Here is a 16330-nt window from a genome sequence, read left to right as displayed (position 1 = left end):
GAAATGGGGAGCCAAGGGAGGTAAGACATCCCCTGATTTCCCTGTGTCAGCTACTCATTCAGCGGGTAGATCAACGGGGAGAAAGCAGCTTATGTCAGGCTGCTAAATCTCCCACCCATTTAAAATGGACAGAAAGGGTTAGGGAAATAGCCAGAGACTAGGCTCCATCTAATATCACGCTGGCCAACACAGCTGAACCAGCATGTCAGAAGGACATAGAATGCATCAGGTAATTGGGATGGTGCTGATTTTCATTCCCAGACCCCAGAGAACAAAGGGAAACCAGGACACAGACAGTGAGTGAGTCAGTCTGCTCCTGGGACAGCACAACACAGTGCCCCTTACAAAACCACACCTGACCCCTAACATTATCATTAAAAACGTTATTGATCTTACATAGTGCCGTCAATGGCTAATCCAGTACCACAGGGAAAAAACACCATTGGCCTATGGCTAGATCCCATTGCAGTTGACATTGTGAAGTTGGATGAGGACAGTAGAAAGGAAACAAAGTTTTAGAGCCTTTCACAAGAACATACTGTATATCAGAGCTGTTTGGGAATTTTCCAATTTTTTTTGGTTGGAAAATGCAGATTCATCACAACAGAAGTGTTTTGTGGGGAAAAAATCTCAGATTCAATGAACTTCCACTGAGACAAAATTGTGTTGGAAATGGGCCTAATTTCCTGCCCGTGAGTGCAGGCTCTCAAGGCTTCCAGGCTCCCTGCTGTGCAAAAAGAAGGCTGGCAGCCCTGGAAGCCATGGCTAAAGCAAGGGCTCTCAGGGCCTCTAGGCTCTCAACTCTGCGGTGGGGGGACCCCAACTCCAGGGCAGTTCCCAGGCTGCTGCTGAGTTTCGACCAGCTCTGCTATACATACTTGTAGCCTCAGTACACACTCAGATAGGGCACCTGTGATACAAGTTACAGTGCTTACTTCAAAAGGTATTCTAGTAATAGACATTATACTAAGCCTTCCTTTAAGATGGACAATTGTCATGTTCTTCTTTTTTTTTTTGGTCAGATGTACTCAAAGAAAAGAAGGTCTACGCGGAAGATAGGAATGAAGCAAAACCAACTGTGAAAAAGATTGCCACCACAGCCACCACAACCACAACCAAGTCACCTTCTAAACACAATGTAGCTGGAAATGTGGGCAAGCTAGCCTCAAGTTCCTCGCTTTTCATTGTAACAGCATTAGCGATTTTGTGGTACTTCCTGTCGTAGCTGCATGGTATTGCAGTAACTGTCCAAGAATTTCTGTCCATTGTCATTTATAACTACAGCCTTACCCAACAGAAAACAAAGTTAAATGGCCCTCTAATATTATACGGTATGTTAGAATGAATGCTAAATAAAAAAAATTTAAAAAGGCTGAGATTGGCTGACAGTGAGTGTCAGCACTTACACTGTGTCTGAAGAGGGTCCCTGATAATATTTTATCCACTCAAGATATAAAGTGAGTGATGATGGGGATTGAAGTAGCTTAAGTTATTGGAGTAGAAATAATTAACACTAAAATTGTAAATTACCCTGTTGGCATTTTTTTTTTTACTTTACTCACTGGGTAATCTGACTGCTTGTTTCTGTTTGTTGGATTCTTCCGATAAGTTCAAATGTATGATCAGTCTTCAGGTGCAAGCTAATACCTATGTTGTTTCTCTAGTGAATCTACGTCTACAGTAGTGAACCATGTTAAGTGAAGTATTCTCAACTAGTTTCATAAAGTTCCTAAGTGGCCAAGAAGATAGGAGCATGTTTGACCCTCTTGTTTTCGCTCTTACTGTTTAGACTGTAGGACACAATATAAAAAGCATATAGTATGTCTGTAATGTAACTATAGTTGCCATTTACATTTTTTTATTAGAAACACTGAGTTTTACTGAGGCATATAGACAATGAGTTTCCCTGCCCCATAAAACTTCATTACTATATGCTCGAAGCTTATTGGATGAATGTCTGACAAAGGGAAACATAAGTAAACATTATAATGTTTTAATCAGCTGAATTCAGTTATATATGAAAAAAGCTAACTTTGTTCAAACATATTTTACATGCTTCCAGTTGGAGAGGAACTGACTTAAAGTTTCCATCTAAGTGTCAGAGAGAAACGTTTGGATTCCTCTTACCCAAAAAGTGGTTTCCATGAATTGTAGACCTCTACAGTACAATATGTTTCATAAACCGTTTATTATTTAATTATGTTTTAAATTGTGCTATCACCGTAGAAGTAAATGTAAAGCAATCTGAAATCTAAAACAATATTCTCAGTTATTTCTCACTTTGATTTTCTATATCAGACAGAGTCAACATCTTCATTTTATCGTGATGAGAGTTTTTTATTTAAATCAAGGAAACTGATGCGTTTTAAGAACTATCCTGGAAAGGTACTATGATAGCATTAGATGGGTTGAGAAATAATATGTGTATTTTCTGACAACAGTATTTATAGTTCCATTGAAATATACACATGCGGTATTGTATGAGTACAGTGATTCATGATAAATATATGAAGCATTGGGATTGTTATCGTATTTACTTAATTTCATAACCGATTCATGTCCATTTTTATGTTACAGACTATTATGATCATTATGATGTACCATTTTACAAAAATTAATATAAAAACATTTTTAATTTTTAATTTTTTTTTTTTGGTAAGTGGGGACTAAAACAGCCCTTTCAGCACTTAGATTTACACAAGCACTGACTGATTCAAGAGACCAACCCTATATCGGATCAACCAATTTCTGGGTCTGACACTATAGAATAGGGGGGCAGGATCTTGTTGTACTTGTGTGTGTGTTCATGTGATGTTAGCAAAAATTACTAATTAGCTTTATATTTGCAGAGAAGGGGTTTTGACATATTTGCATTTGATCTTTAAAAACGTGTAAGTGCATCACTGTATAAGCAAAAGCATACGAATGTAGTTGTGGGGATGGGATGCTTATCTAAACTGAAAGTGGCCAGAGTAGCATTCCAGTTCTTTTAATGTGGGGAAAACAATCTGACACCACCAAGACAAAAATGAATAAGATGTTCCTATTATTGTGAAACGTTTAGTGTTAGATTTCTGACTTTTCAACTTGTTAATACCATTAAGTAGCAAGTTCACATCGTATTAATGAGGATGAATTTTGCAAACATAGTATGAAAGTTGCTGTCATACAATTTTTCAGAGTTCACTGATACAGTGAGTGAACAGCACCAGCCATTTACGCACATTTTTACGGCCCTTGCCTCCATTTAGAAAAGTGTACATTTACATGGGGATTTATGCAAGTTGTTCCTTTTATACCTTGAAGAGACTTCATAATTCTTTATAGTTTCACAAGACCAGATGGGATGCCTGCCATTAGCCAGCTGTACCTGTGACCAGGCACCTAAATATGAATAATAGGCACCAAGTGCTGACTTAGACCCCTACGGTGAGATCCTCAGGTGGTGTAAATCAGCAAACCTCTTTTGAAGTAATTCACAAATTTACACCAGCAGAGGATCTGGCTGTTCAGTCAGCACTTTCACACTATGGAACCTAAAATCAATATGTAGGTGAGTATATCAGCACTTGAGTATCTCAAATGTGTATTTAGGTGCCAAAATACAGATTTAGGTATCTGTGCTTTGAAATTGGCTCTCCCAAATTCCAGATGTTCAACTTCAAGTCTGTGAGAGAGTTTGAACATCCACAATGTACTAAAGTGTGTTTTTTGAGAATTGCACTGTCAGAGGCACTGTGCTATTAAATCAGACAACAGCAATCCATCCAGCCTAGTATCATATAACCAAGCATGGCCAGTGCCAGTACTTCAGAGGAAGGTAGAAGAAATCCTGCAGTAAGCAGTTATGGAATAACCTGCCCATAGAGAGTGTAACACATTCGTAATGTACATCAGAAATGTAGTGCAGCTTTAAAGATATAATAGGGCACTGTATCCAACACATTATGAAGCATTTTTCTTCATGGGTGAGTTGAGTTGAGAAATATTCTTCATTAGGTATCAAATTCACATCCTAAGGCAAAAACAACTGACCATATCCAACACAGGGAGTATATCTTTTCAGACAAAAAATGAGATGTAACATAAATGTATTTTAAAGCAGAGGACATCCTGAATCTGAATGATTAAAATATTCTAGCCTCACATTTGACCTACACTGTGCTAGCTCATCCTAAAGTAACACACCCAGGCAAAAGCATTTTGATAGTTTTCCCAAGCAATTATGAGTTTTATTTAGCCATTGCTTTTTTATGTTTGTTGTTTTGATACGATCGATTTTTAGTATTTTGCAATATCTGGTAGTTGTGAATGCAAAGACTGACACATAGAGAACTCTTGCATTTGTGGGTTAAAATGAGTCTGCAGTGGGTTTTGTTTGTTTTGTTGGAGTTTTTTCAGTAGTGATGCGTACTTCTTAACTTATAGAGTGAAACTGGCCCATGTGGTGTAGCCACTTTGCACTATACCACTAGTCTATCCTGGGCCAGGGAGAGTCACCCCAATGTAAGGGTTATGTTCCAGTTAGTGAGGTTCATCCCAGTATAAGGGTGAAGTTCCTGATAGCATTGAGCGAACAGAGAGGTTTGTATGATATTCTTTCTCCTGGCAGAGAGAAAAGTTGGCGTGATTGGAGGAAATGGTGTGTGAATGAGATGCCTTGATGCCATGCTGATCCACAGTTGTGTTTTCAACCTCCCTGGGGCTATTGAAGCCCTGCTGAAGTGAGAGCAGCCTAAAGGTAACTTGGCACAGGGATCGAGGCTCTGCAAACAGCTGCAGCAGGATTTGGAGATTGCAAGGGTGCATATTAAGGCAACTTGAAGTTCATATGCCATAACTTGTACTCTGTGCGATTTATTGCACCCCAGCACCTGGCTCATAATTTCTAGACTATATATTGCTACAGTGAGACCTAGTTTCAAGTACACAAGCTATTGTGTCATTGCACAGAGAAATTTAGGACTCCTAGCTGAGCTCTTGCTCAGTAATAAATCTTTAGAGGTACAAATAGTACCTGTCAGAGATCTGTAAGGGCAGCACAACAATAGTTATGTACCACCCCATTTTTTTCAGAAGATCTGTGTATTGGGATCTGGCTGTGGGTTTCCATCTCTTTCCAAATCTGGTCTGTCATTAACACATAGCCATGTGTGTGTCTACATGCAATATATTGTAACCATGTATCTTGATTTGATTCTCCAATCTAGAATGGGTTTCTTTGTCATTTCCCTCCTGGATGTTTATAGAGCCTCATTTTAACTGATATAAGCATTGTAACCCTGATTCAGCAAGCCCTTATTTAGCACAGCACATGCTTAACTTTAAGTCAGCCCCATTCACATCAGTAGAACTTAAGCAGGTGTTTAAGTGTGGTACTGATAGGAATGGTCTCAGCGATAAGCAGAGTTCAGCTGAAATTACAGAATCCAAACAGCATAATTAATGTGTGAGTGAAATTTCACCCTTTTACAGAGAGCCCCTGGAGGCCTATGCACTGCTCAAATAGAACTCAAGCAGTGCATAAACCTTTGCTCATCCTCTATGCACATGGGCAGATTTCACTCTGTCCAAACCAGAAATACCATCTTTCGTATAGTACATTTGCCATCGTCTCTCACAATATCATTGTTGAAATTTCAAATAACCTAGCAATACTATATGCTTGAGCCACACAGTGTCTATTGCAACATTGTGTTCTTAGGGTCATTGCTTTTAGTGGCACATGGCATGTCTATGAATGAGATGTGAAAGACGGATCAAAAGTTGGCTTGATAGCTGTGACATGCCTCAGTCAAAAACAGAAACAAACAAAAAACCCCACACCTGCCACCATGATAATTTTAGATTGAATAGTTAATCTCCTGAAAAGTTCAGAATCCTTCCCAATGTCACTACAGTTATGAGAAGTGACTGCAGGATACAGCAGATGAGCCACATTTTTGTGCTGCACCCTTGCAACTGAGATTAGTATCAAGTCCATACAGTGGTACAGTATTGAAAATCCTGGGCTTTATTGACCTTTTAGCGCCAGTGTTAATCTAAAGCAGTGTGATATTCATGAATGTATGGGCATACATTCTAATTGAAATCTATTGGTGCTTTTTATGCAATACAGAAAATACTTCATTAGATAGCAAGTATCAACTGCTAATATTGTCCTATCTGTGCAAAATGCATTAGTACTGCCTTGCACAATTCTATAGTTGCACTTTTTTATTATAGTTAATCTTTAGTGTATTGCCCAATCCTTTGTAATTATAATAGTAGCATCTAATTTAACACCATTTTTAAAACAATCATGTGTTGCATAGTATGAGCAATTAACATTTATTCACTTTATCTGTTACAGGGGGATATATAATTTTTCCACAATGTGCACTAATTAGGTGCAACTTTCTATGCACCTAATTAGTACCTGACTGAATTACTCTACAAGATATGGACATTTGACCAGTAATATATTGCTAGTTTTGTAAATTCCTTGCAAATATACGCTTGTAAAATTACTTTTCTGCTAAGTAGAACACTATGTTTTCATGTATCTTTTGGGTTTACATGATAGGCTTTTAGGCTCCAATACCTAGAATAGGTACTGACATTTTTCATGCACTTTAAAAATGGAATTAGTCAGATACTTCTTTTCCATAATTCATTGTTGTAGATCGGATTTATAGCCTGCTTTATTCAGTAATGAAAAAGAAAGCAATGAGACATCAAGAACATGTCTCCTAATGGAATTCTGTATCTGCATATCCATGTTAGGAAGTTCTGCTGATCAGAGACTATATCAAAAGTGTTGCTATACTGGAGTGTCAAGGATATGATGTTAAATTTGTGCATATTCGATCAGACTGTTTAAGCAATATACATTTTTAGCTAGATATATTTTCTATTTAAATGTGCAGTATATTGAGGAAGATCACTTGGTCTGTCAAGAAAGGAGATTTGAGACAAGCTTTCCAGCAAGAATGGCATTTGATTTACTTATTTCATAAATGTCATGGTAGCAGAGAGGTTCTGAGGCTTTTCCATGCGTTTGTGAGGCCGACTGGTAGCAAGAGGCCAGATTCCCATTGTAAATGGACATAGCTCCATTGGCTTCAGTGTAGCTATGCCAGTTTACTCTGGCAAAGGTTCTGGATCAAGAACATTAAATCCTTCCCAAAGAGCAGAATCTTATTTCAGGCACAATTCTGATCTTACTTATATTATGGAAATCCAAAGTAACTTAATTGATAACATGTCTATTTTAGGGTTTTATACTGCCATCCATCACCAGTGAGCGCCTTGCCCATACAATCAATAACCATAGCCACATGAGGGTACTTAGGAAAATTAATCTGATTTATCTAACAGTGTGAATTTAAAATGGATTAGTTGTACTGCATTAAACCCTAGTTTAGAAGCTAACCTGAATTAAGGTCACTTTATTTCTGAATGAGAGTGTCCACACAGGCTCCTAATGCAGTTTAACTAATCACTTTAAATTCACACCTTAGTTAATTCGGATTAACTTTCCTAAGTGACCCCTTGTAGACAAGCCCATCGAGTCTCTGATACTCATTCCTTTTTGGGGTTAAAACTCTGTTTGGAGTAGGTAGAGGCAGGTATTCATATTGGGAGCATCACATATGGTGGAAAGGTTCTCTCAAAGTGGAAGGTTTTGCAGCATTTCCTAAAGATGGTTAGACTGGATTTGCTTGATCTCCTCTGGAAGATTGTTCCATAGCCAGATCTACTTGACAAAGAATGCATTGTCCCCAGCTCTTATATACTTCCTCCTGGGCCTTGTGACCTGCATTGTCCCATAGAAGCATGGTGGTCACGGATAAAAATCTGATCTTTCATGCAGCTGGGGCTTGCTATTATTGCTTTGAAAATGAAGACCAAGGCCTGATGTGCTCACAAGCTCCATGTCGCCTAAGCCATGGAGATGGTGGGTACCTGCATTCTGTACCACTTGGAGCCTGTGTATCTTTACATCAACTACAGGTACAAGGAGTTACAGTTATGCAGCCTGGTTATAGTAATCTAGCCTGGAGGTAACAAAAGTACAGATCACTGTGGCCAGCTCTTCATCTGGGGCAAAAAGACAAATTTTCCTAGCAAACTGGAGGTAAAAAAAGGCATTTTTGGAAACTGATACTACCTGGTCCTCCAAGCTTAGTGAGGAGTCAAACAGGATCTGGGGTCACTGCATCTCTTTGACATATATTCCACTGGCTACAGTGATTTACACTGGTACAAACTGAGATCAGAATTTGGCCCGAAAGACGACTGCATTTTGGGAAGGATTTCATTTTAATTCAAAACTGAGTCAAATTCTGCCCACTTGGCATGAAAGGGAATGACCATACATGGGCTATTTTCTGTTTTTGAAAGGAGTGGTGAGATTGCTCATGCCCTATGGATGATGAAACATCTGTGGGCAAAACACTTAGACAAGTTTCGTAAGCAGTACCCTGGAGAAACATTAATAAGACTTTTCTTGTTATCTAATTGGAAATAAAAACAATAATTTTACTGGAACTTTTGGAATTTCATGTTAGTGATGAACAATGGATTTAACATGTTCCAAAACTACTTTCCAAATGTTTACTGGAAAAGGCTATTGTAGCAGCAATACTATATCAAACATTTATTGTACCTCATTTATTATATGGGACAACACTAGAATAAAAAATAGAAACCAGTATACTAAACCTGCAATATACAACCATTTATTGTATTTACTGTACTTTAATGTATCAAAACTAATATAGTATGAATGTTTACAATACATCAGGAGTAGAAGTTGCAATAAAAATTCCTGCTTTGTCATTTAGGCCTTTAAATAATTAGTTTATGGTCTCTTGGTCTTCTTTAGTTCTCCTTACTTTATGGAAACTAATAGACCATTTACATTTTTATTTTATATTAATTGTATTGTGTGTATTTTAAGCTCCAAAGTAGATTGTTTTGGCCCTACGCTATATTCAAACCCTAACAACTATTCATATCAGCCGAGCACTTGTTTTATTTTTAAAATTTTTGCTTGTATTTTATTGAATTAAACTCATCAACTTTCTTCAGTTTGTTTTCAGTATTGAACCTGATAAAGTTTTTAAAAAGCAGTCCAGAACCATTGGCTTAACTGTAATCAACAAGAGTACTTTGAGAAATTGTAATAAATGGTGTGATTTGTAAAGGACAGTGAAATGTGAATGGTAATAAAAATAAATAATCCACAACAGGAACTTGTGTCCTCCGTTAGAATCTTTTGTAACTTTTTTTCTGGATACTTTTCAACACCTTTATTGTACGTTACAGAACTGATAAAAGCTAAAATAAAAGGATTTTAACCTTTTCATATTGTGCTTTGAATGATCGAGAGAGAACTTTAGGACTGCTGAGGAAGCCCCCTGGTCAGCCTTAGGGAACGGCTACACTGCAGTCAGGTGACATGACTGTAGTCCATGTAGGCATACGCGAGTAAACTCTGATCACGTTTGCTTGCAATTGCCTATAATGCTGTTCTGACTGTAGTGTAAACATACCCAGAGTTAAGAAATGACCATTTTCTTTGGTATACAGCAATTTTCTCTTTCTTGCCATTTATACCACTAAAGTGATGTACAGGTGCCCAACTGCTATTCTTTAACATAACACAAAACTGGCAGCAACCTCCCAGGAAAACTCCAGTAAAGCTCTATCGTAATGAATAAGCAGGACTTTTTTCACCAAACCTCCATTGCCCCATAAACAATCGCCTCTACCAGGCCCAACCTGTTCATTCACCTGGGCAAAAAGATGGACCTCGGAATATCTGTGTCCTTTGCCAAAGACCAGACTGAGGTTTTTGAAATATTTTTGCTCGGACCAAGCTCTTGTCCTATCCTATCCTACTATCAACCATTGTATGTGCAGAGATTAGAAACATCCCACGTTGGGTTTAGTGTTGTCACCAGTAGGCACTAATGGACTTTGCTCTCTCTCCTCCTTGGAAAATGAAACCAATCCTAAATGTTTCCCACCAGGAGGTTGACTATTATTAATATGCCTCAGTCATTGCTTTGCCGCTCAAGAGATGACAAAGGCAGACACTCCCATTTTGGAATATAGTTTTAAATTCCTTTAATGAGCTGCTTTTTACCCCCATGTCAGAACAGCCTCACTCTTCTTTTGTCAAAGTAACTGGCTAGACATGAAATCTGTTTAATTTATTTCAGTTCTGGGTCCAGCTCTGCTCATTAGCTTCATCAATGATTTAGACAATGGCGTGGAGAGGACACTTATAAAGTTTGTGGACGATACCAAGCTCAGAGGGGTTGCAAGTGCTTTGGAGGATAGGATTAAAATTCAAAATGACCTGGACAAACTGAAGAAATGGTCTGAAGTAAATAGGATGAAATTCAATAAATGACTCCACTTAGGAAGGAACAATCAGTTTCACACATACAAAATGGGAAAGGACTTCCTACAAAGGCGTAATGGGGAAGGGGATGTGGGGGTTATAGTGGATGACAAGCTAAATATGAGTTAACAGTGTAACAACTGTTGCAAAAATAGTAAACCTCATTCTGGGATGCATTAGCAGGAGTATTGTAAACAAGACACAAGAAATAAATTTTCCACTCTACTCCATGCTGATTAGGCCACAACTGGAATATTGTGTCCAGTTCTGGGCTCCACATTTCAGGAAAGATGTGGAAAATTGGAGAAAGTCCAGAGAAAAGCAACAAAAAAATATTAGAAAACATGACTAATGAGGGAAGTGTGAAAAAAATGGGTTTGTTTCGTCTGTAGAAGACTGATAGGGGACGTAACAGTTTTCAAGTATATAAAAAGTTGTCACGAGGAGGACAAATTTGTTTTCCTTAACCTCTGAGGATAGGACAAGAAGAAAACGGTGGTCTAGGTAGGACGTTAGGAAAAACTTCCTAACTGTCAGGGTAATTAAAGACTAGAATAAATTACCTAGGGAGGTTGTGGACTCTCCATCACTGGAGATTTTTTAAGAGCAGGTTGGACAAAGACATGTCAGGGTGGTCTAGATAATACTGAGTCCTGCCATAAATGCAGGGGCCTAGACTAGATGACCTCTTGAGGTCCCTTCCAGTCCTACGTCTCTATGATTCTATTTACCTTTATTTTAATAGCTCCATGCTTTCTCTTGTAGTAATTCTCAAATGGGTTGTATGGCAGAACAGACCAGTGAACCACAACACACTTTTGTGCTCCAGTTACTGTATAATTACTTTCCTCCTCCTATCAGCCCAAGTCTTTGGTCTTACTCAGACTGCTTTTCCATTCTAAGGTGCTTTTAGCTGTGGCTCTTAAATTATCCCTTGCCACCAGCCATTTTCAGTTAAAAATGCTCCCCATTCTAAGTCCGGCAGTAAATGTAAAAGCTCACAGTCCACACAGCGTGGTCTTTGCTGAGCTGAATGTTTTTGACCCATCTCCATAGGTATTAGCGGCTATGCCTCTGCTGAGGGAAAAAGATGGCTTGTTCTCTGAAACACTGGTTGGTAAAAGGCCTTTTAATTTAAAAGCTCTCACATGCATCCTCCAGTTAAGTAGGTGTCTAAATCTGTAGAACTGCCTCATTCTGAAGTCCAGCCTTACTTCACTTCAAAAAGGACTTTTTTTCCCCCCTAATTACATTAAAATATATATTTCCCTTTACATTTCACGATAGGAAAGTTATTTTAAAGCCCGATTCGCTCTTGATTCGATTCTCATTTTCCCCCAAAATATACAATGCCCTTGCAAGTGTGGTCAGAAGGCTAAGGGGTTTCTTCCAAATGCTGGTCCCAAGTCTACAGAGTAACATGCCCGCCTGCTATCCCAGTGGCAGAAATGATTGTAGCACTGTATGAACAGTGTGATGCCTTTGCTAGGAGTCCTTGCATGGGCCCAGATAAGTCCTTTTTAAACAGAATATAGACGTTTTGCTCTAGGACATGTCTGGATGTTTCATACACACATTTTTGTGCAGGAAATCCCACCCCAAAAGGTGGCTGCATGGCCTCACTCACCCTGGTGATTCCACTGTAGTTCGGCCCTAGACGCAGTGACGGGCCTCACCAGAATTAGGACAAATAATCAAGAGGAGCGGTCTGGCTTTTTTACTGGACAAAGGTTGTCCTTCAAATTCTGCTTGCCAGCTTTACACCCTGAAGGAAATAGTCCCTTTGGAAAGAATGCTCATCACATCCTAATGACTTGGAAACCAAAAATTGTCTCCTACCCTCCCAAAGGACAAATGCAAAATACTTTCTGCTTCCATGCGCAGAGACTGATTTTATTTACATTTATTGGCTCACAAGGGTGACTCAAAGTTAACTGTAGAGGACACAAATAGGAAGGTTTTGAATTCCAATGGCAACAGTAACACATGGCAAAATACTATTGTCAACAACACATTTGATGTGAACGATGGGGTGGCGGGTGAGAGTATCCCAGTGAGTTGCCATCCCCAATCCCTGCAGTGCTGCACTGGTGATGATACCATGGGACCTGCACTTCCCACACTGATGTTCAGGCCCAGTCTGAATCACCTGCACGCAGAAGCAGATGGGCTCTAGTGTCTTAGAGACCGCACAGCATTACAATAATCCTGTAGAAAAGGGGGGCCTTCTTCAGACAGCCCAGAACTCAATGGAGAGTTGAATGACATTCCCAGTTCCGAAGCAGCAAGATAGCTCCAGGAGTCTGCTCTCTTTATTTTGTTACACAAAATGCTAAGGAGTTGGCCTCCATTTTCCCAATCTGAAGCAGTCAGATTTTCCGTGTTGAAAATTAATATTTTATTATAGAGCAATTCAGATCTGCACAACCAGAAAGTATCCTAATCTTGTTGGATTAAAATGTGGATTTCTACACACCTATTAATCACTAGCTCCCCTGCTACACGAACATGCCACATCACTTCCTTCCACTGTGTGCCACCAGAAAGTGTTACAAGGTACCTGTATGAATGGTAGCAGTTCTGCTGTGTCTGCCAAAGCACAAGCTCCTTCCCACCTGCATGACTAATTGATCACAGTTTTTACCTCCAGTCGATTTACCTAGCAGTCAGTCATCTTAATTCTTTCATTTCTTGGTTCCATCTTAAACTCAATGTAAAGCTCTTGAACCACTTTTAGTGCATCAATTACATTATAGCATTTATTGAAATACAAAGAAAATTACAGTGGTGACTCCACATGTGGAGAAAGTAACCAACCTTAGAGAAGTGACCGCAGTTCATTGTTTGGCTGGGAAAATGGATTTCAGAGCGTCGTACTCTCATCAATGTTACATAAATTAGTGTCAGATCACAGTCGGCACTCATGTCCAGCTTCCTTGTCTGTGCATAAATTAATAGAGCACTGTGTTCAGACAAGTTCATTAACTTCTCTGAGCCTCTGTTCTCCTACTTGTAAAGGGGGAATAATATTGACCATAGTTACTATCTGAAAATAGACTGAATTAAAGAATCAGCATGTGCCAAGTTACTATCCACGGGTGGCTGACTACTTGTACTCCAAACACGAAATCTCAGTGGTAACTGGGTTGGCAAATGTTGACTTTCTAACGTCCTCTACATGTTATGTCCTCAGCAACAGATATGTAAGTAAGTTGTAATATCCCCTTTTCACAGACTAGAAAATTAAAAAAATAATAATAAAACACAACCTGGCATAGGCAGCGGTCATAGATGTGTAGCTGGAAAATATTTGTTCCACTTCTCCTTAATGCTGCCATCCACCCCCCCAAACTAGGGCAAAATAAGAATGTTAAATAGTTTTCATTCTTACCTAAATACCAGCCAGCAGCACAGCCACAGGAATAAGGCAAACAATGCTTCCAAGCAATGCCCTTTTCACATACTCCATTTCATCATGGAATAGGAAAATCAGTGCCCCCACTGCAGAAGCAAATTAGGGAACCCTTCTGCTGCTGAATAGGGAATATCAAACTTCAGATATAAAGTATGAGGGGCAAGCTACCCTCTCTAACTTAAATAGGTGGTTGGGATACTGTGATCTCATCTGAATGCTGAGAATACAGAACTGATGTAGAGGGGAGAGGTTTCAAGACTATTTTCTGACCAGGATTGGAATTATTTCTTCTGTGATTCAGGGTTTCTCTGTGACACTAATTGGCATAGCAGGGGGACAAGTAATTAGCCCAGACAATCAACTGAAACATGCCAAACACTTTCCTAGTGCAATAACTGGTGATCAAATTTGCTGAGTTAAATAAATGAGTTCACAGCAGAAAGCAAGAATACTCCCTAGGAGATGGCTTTTACTGGGAAACCTTCACTGGTATTGGCAAACATAGGAGAGGGTCTAGGACTCTACTCTGAGGTGGTGAGCAGTGGAAGAAAATGTTTAACATATCCTCAAACTGCATAATTCTTAGTCCTGCTTCAGTGCAGGGAACTAGACCAGAAGATCTGTCGAGGTCCCTTCCTACCTTTCTATGATTCTATAACACTCCTAGCTTGACTCCCTCAAGCTTAAAAGTCATGGCATTCCCCCCTCCCCATGCACAGTGCACGTAACAGCCAGATACCACTGTGTGCTGCAGGGAATGCAAGGATTGCTTTGTTTCTTGTCCTCCTGATAGGTAGATAAAAGGGACTTGCTATCTCCACACCAGTCAACAGAGCAGGATTGACACAGCGCAGGGTATAAACTGCATCTCACAAAATGACTGGCATAGTAGGCACAGTCCCCCACACACTCACGAAGGATCTCAGTGCTCCTTCTGGAGTGATGATAGATAGATCAATCCACTAAGCATAGTCCAACAGCCTGATCTGAACCAAGTACCGTCTGCTTCAAGCCACTATGACTGGATTGAAAAAAAACTGCTCTGCAGAGCATATGTTTCCTTCCTAAAAGATTATGCACTAAAAGTTCAAAAGAAACTAAGAATGCAGTGTTGTTGTAGCCCTGTCAGTCCCAGGATATTAGAGAGACCAGGCAGGCGAGGTAATATATTTTACTGGACCAACTTCTGTTGGTGAGAGAGAGACAAGCTTCCACAGCGCTCTTCATTGGGTCTGGGAAAGTTACTCAAAGTGTCACAGCTAAATACAAGGTGGAACAGATGGTTTAGCATAAGTAGTTCACACATATTTCACAGGACCATTCAATGTGAAGTGGGCCGTTAAACAACTCTCCAGTCATATGGGAGAAGGCAGCAGATGGGTGGGGGGTTGTTAGTGGGTTACAGATTGCTGTCATAAACCATAAATCCAGTGTCCTGTAGCGTCCATGATTTTTTGAGTCTAGCCAAGCGTAAATCAAGCCCTTTAAAAGATGTCTCAAGTTGGGCACCTGTGACCCTGTGTACAAACCCTGCACCGGCCAGGTCAGGTGTAATGAACTGCCATGGGCTCAAGCAGCCCCACCCTTCCACAGCTGCAAGGTGTAGCAGGCCTGGAGGAAGGGCCTAAAAGGGGGAATGAGGCACTCAGTTAGCTGCAGCCCTGGGGGAAGAATAGACTACTATTCCCTGAGAAGAGTGTGGCTGAGCAGAGGGGTGGTTGGCATGACTGCTGCCTGTCTCAACCCCCTGAGGGGAATGTAGGCTGGACTCTGAACTGTTGCATTGCAGCTCTAACTAGTGACATGTCTGTGGGCCTGGAGCTGACCTACAGCCTGCCCCAAGGCCCCTTGAAGGAAAGGAGGCCAGCCAGCTCCAGGCTTGCCTCAGTTTGTTGGACCTCTGAAAGCCCTGGAAGGGGCAGACTCCTGTTGTGGGACTCAGAAGAGGGCTATATTTCCCTGTGCTGATGACTACCAGGATGCTGAGGACTGGAGGTTGGGTGAGTACAGTGTCTCCTCATACTCCATGGGGGGTGAAGCGGGTGTGTGAGATGACACCTGTGACAGCACCCAAAAATCAAGACACCTAAATTATGGGTCACTTCTGAACATTTGAGCCTGTATTCCCTGGCTAGCAGACTTCTTCTCATCAGCAGCAGGAAAAAGTTATCTTTCTCCTAGAATCCCCAGTCATTAGGTAGGAGTCTAGCTAGGACATGAGGCTGTGATATTGTCACTGGCAGCTGCATTCTGACCCTGGGCTGGCTATGATGGGACTTAATTCACAGCTCATGAAGAGGAAGGCAACAATTATAAAAATGACTTTAAGGGGTTTTGCTTTAATGATTCTATAGGACACAGCTTCTTGTTACCTTGTGAGCAGAGGTCACTGACCTGTCATTCCGTGTTATGAATCTACTTGGACCAATGTTCTTGTTAGGCATTCCAGACTGCATCTTTGTATGTGGAAATGAATGCATGTCTTTCACTGTTTATCTTAAAAAAATCAAAGTTTTTAA

General features: G+C 40.1%; 1 protein-coding gene across 1 annotated transcript in view; it reads left to right on the top strand.

Annotated features, from left to right (window-relative positions):
* The window catches only part of LOC137147116 (glypican-5-like), a 532878-nt gene extending 523530 nt beyond the window's left edge, over positions 1-9348 (top strand). Inside the window, exon 9 of the mRNA XM_067538902.1 lies at positions 1023-9348. Within this exon, the coding sequence (XP_067395003.1) occupies positions 1023-1225 (203 nt within the window). The 3' untranslated portion in view covers positions 1226-9348. The remainder of the gene's footprint in view (positions 1-1022) is intronic.
* Positions 9349-16330: the final 6982 nt, after the last annotated feature.

The sequence above is a fragment of the Emydura macquarii genome, unplaced genomic scaffold (assembly GCF_026122565.2).
Source record: "Emydura macquarii macquarii isolate MOO-44397 ecotype Brisbane River unplaced genomic scaffold, CSIRO-AGI_Emac_v2 contig_499, whole genome shotgun sequence".
Classification (NCBI taxonomy): Eukaryota; Metazoa; Chordata; order Testudines; family Chelidae; genus Emydura; species Emydura macquarii.
Note: the sequence above shows the minus strand (reverse complement) of the source record. Positions and strands in the feature narration are given on the sequence as shown.